The 1,106-nt window shown below is 31.5% G+C and overlaps 1 protein-coding gene across 1 annotated transcript in view; it reads left to right on the top strand.

Annotated features, from left to right (window-relative positions):
• Nucleotides 1-439, top strand: part of LOC131028416 (coniferyl alcohol acyltransferase-like) — a 1,481-nt gene extending 1,042 nt beyond the window's left edge. The window contains exon 2 of the mRNA XM_057958679.1: nt 1-439. This exon is cut by the window's left edge and continues 512 nt beyond it. Within this exon, the coding sequence (XP_057814662.1) occupies nt 1-439 (439 nt within the window).
• The last annotated feature ends 667 nt before the right edge of the window (nt 440-1,106 follow it).

Raw genomic sequence — 1,106 nt, 5'->3', positions numbered from 1 at the left:
ATCTAACGCCTACTGTATAAAAACGATATCACTTTGTTGGAGTGCAGGGTTGATTCATGATGCCATACAAAGTGTAGCAAATAAGGAGCACTTTAAAAGCTTAATTGACTTCGTGGAGACAATAAAGCTAACACCTGTCTTAGCAAAGATTTACTGCAGAGAAAATGGCATGCAGTCATCTGGGCCTGCAGTTGTGGTGTCTTCTGGAGTGAGGTTTCCTTTGTATGAGGTTGATTATGGATGGGGAAAACCTACGTTTGGATGCTACCATTTCCCTTGGGGTGGTGAAGCAGGATATGTCATGCCAAGTCATAGTCCTGCAGGAGACGGTAGTTGGTTAGTATACGTGCATCTTCCAAAGGAACAGTTAAATGCAATTGAATCTGATCCCAATTGCATTCTACTCCCAATCGCACAAGATCTCTTACATTTGGCTTAGGAATATCTTAGAAACCTATATGTTTACAGCATTCTACCTACAATGTTAACAAGAGAGTGTTGGGATGACTTTAGAGCCAACATTGACATGTTTCTTTTGTGTTGTAATGAATTTAGAAGAATCGAATTTAGTAGTAGTGTTGGCAGTAAGAATAATCAAGGTGTTTAAAGATCAAGTATTTCAAAATAAGTTAAATTTATAAGTTATAAAAATTTGTTGTATGCATTTTTATTATTATCTATTTTAAATAGAATATTGTATAATAAAATGATACAATCATGTGGTCTTTTTATTTAGAAATTATAAATGTTAACATTATATTTTAAATTTACAATTAATTTCTTTATACAAAATAAATTATGTTAAATTATATTTGTAATCTACTAAGCTTCGGTTTTTCAAGATCTTCACATTTCCATAATGACTTGTTTTGTTAAAGGATATTTTAGATGAATATATCAAATAATTTTGTAATCAATAAATCAAAACATATAAAGAATTAACCCTACACCAAATAATTCTAATTGTTTGAAATAATAAAATGTGGACATATCTCTTATGTTTAAGAGATCTAATTGCATTTGTGATCCCTGGTTTTGTGGGTTTTCTTGGCTTCCTTGCTTTGCATTGATCTCTTCTAACTAATAAATTTTTACCCCTTTTATGA

The sequence above is a fragment of the Cryptomeria japonica genome, chromosome 7 (assembly GCF_030272615.1).
Source record: "Cryptomeria japonica chromosome 7, Sugi_1.0, whole genome shotgun sequence".
In the NCBI taxonomy this organism is placed as follows: Eukaryota; Viridiplantae; Streptophyta; class Pinopsida; order Cupressales; family Cupressaceae; genus Cryptomeria; species Cryptomeria japonica.
Note: the sequence above shows the minus strand (reverse complement) of the source record. Positions and strands in the feature narration are given on the sequence as shown.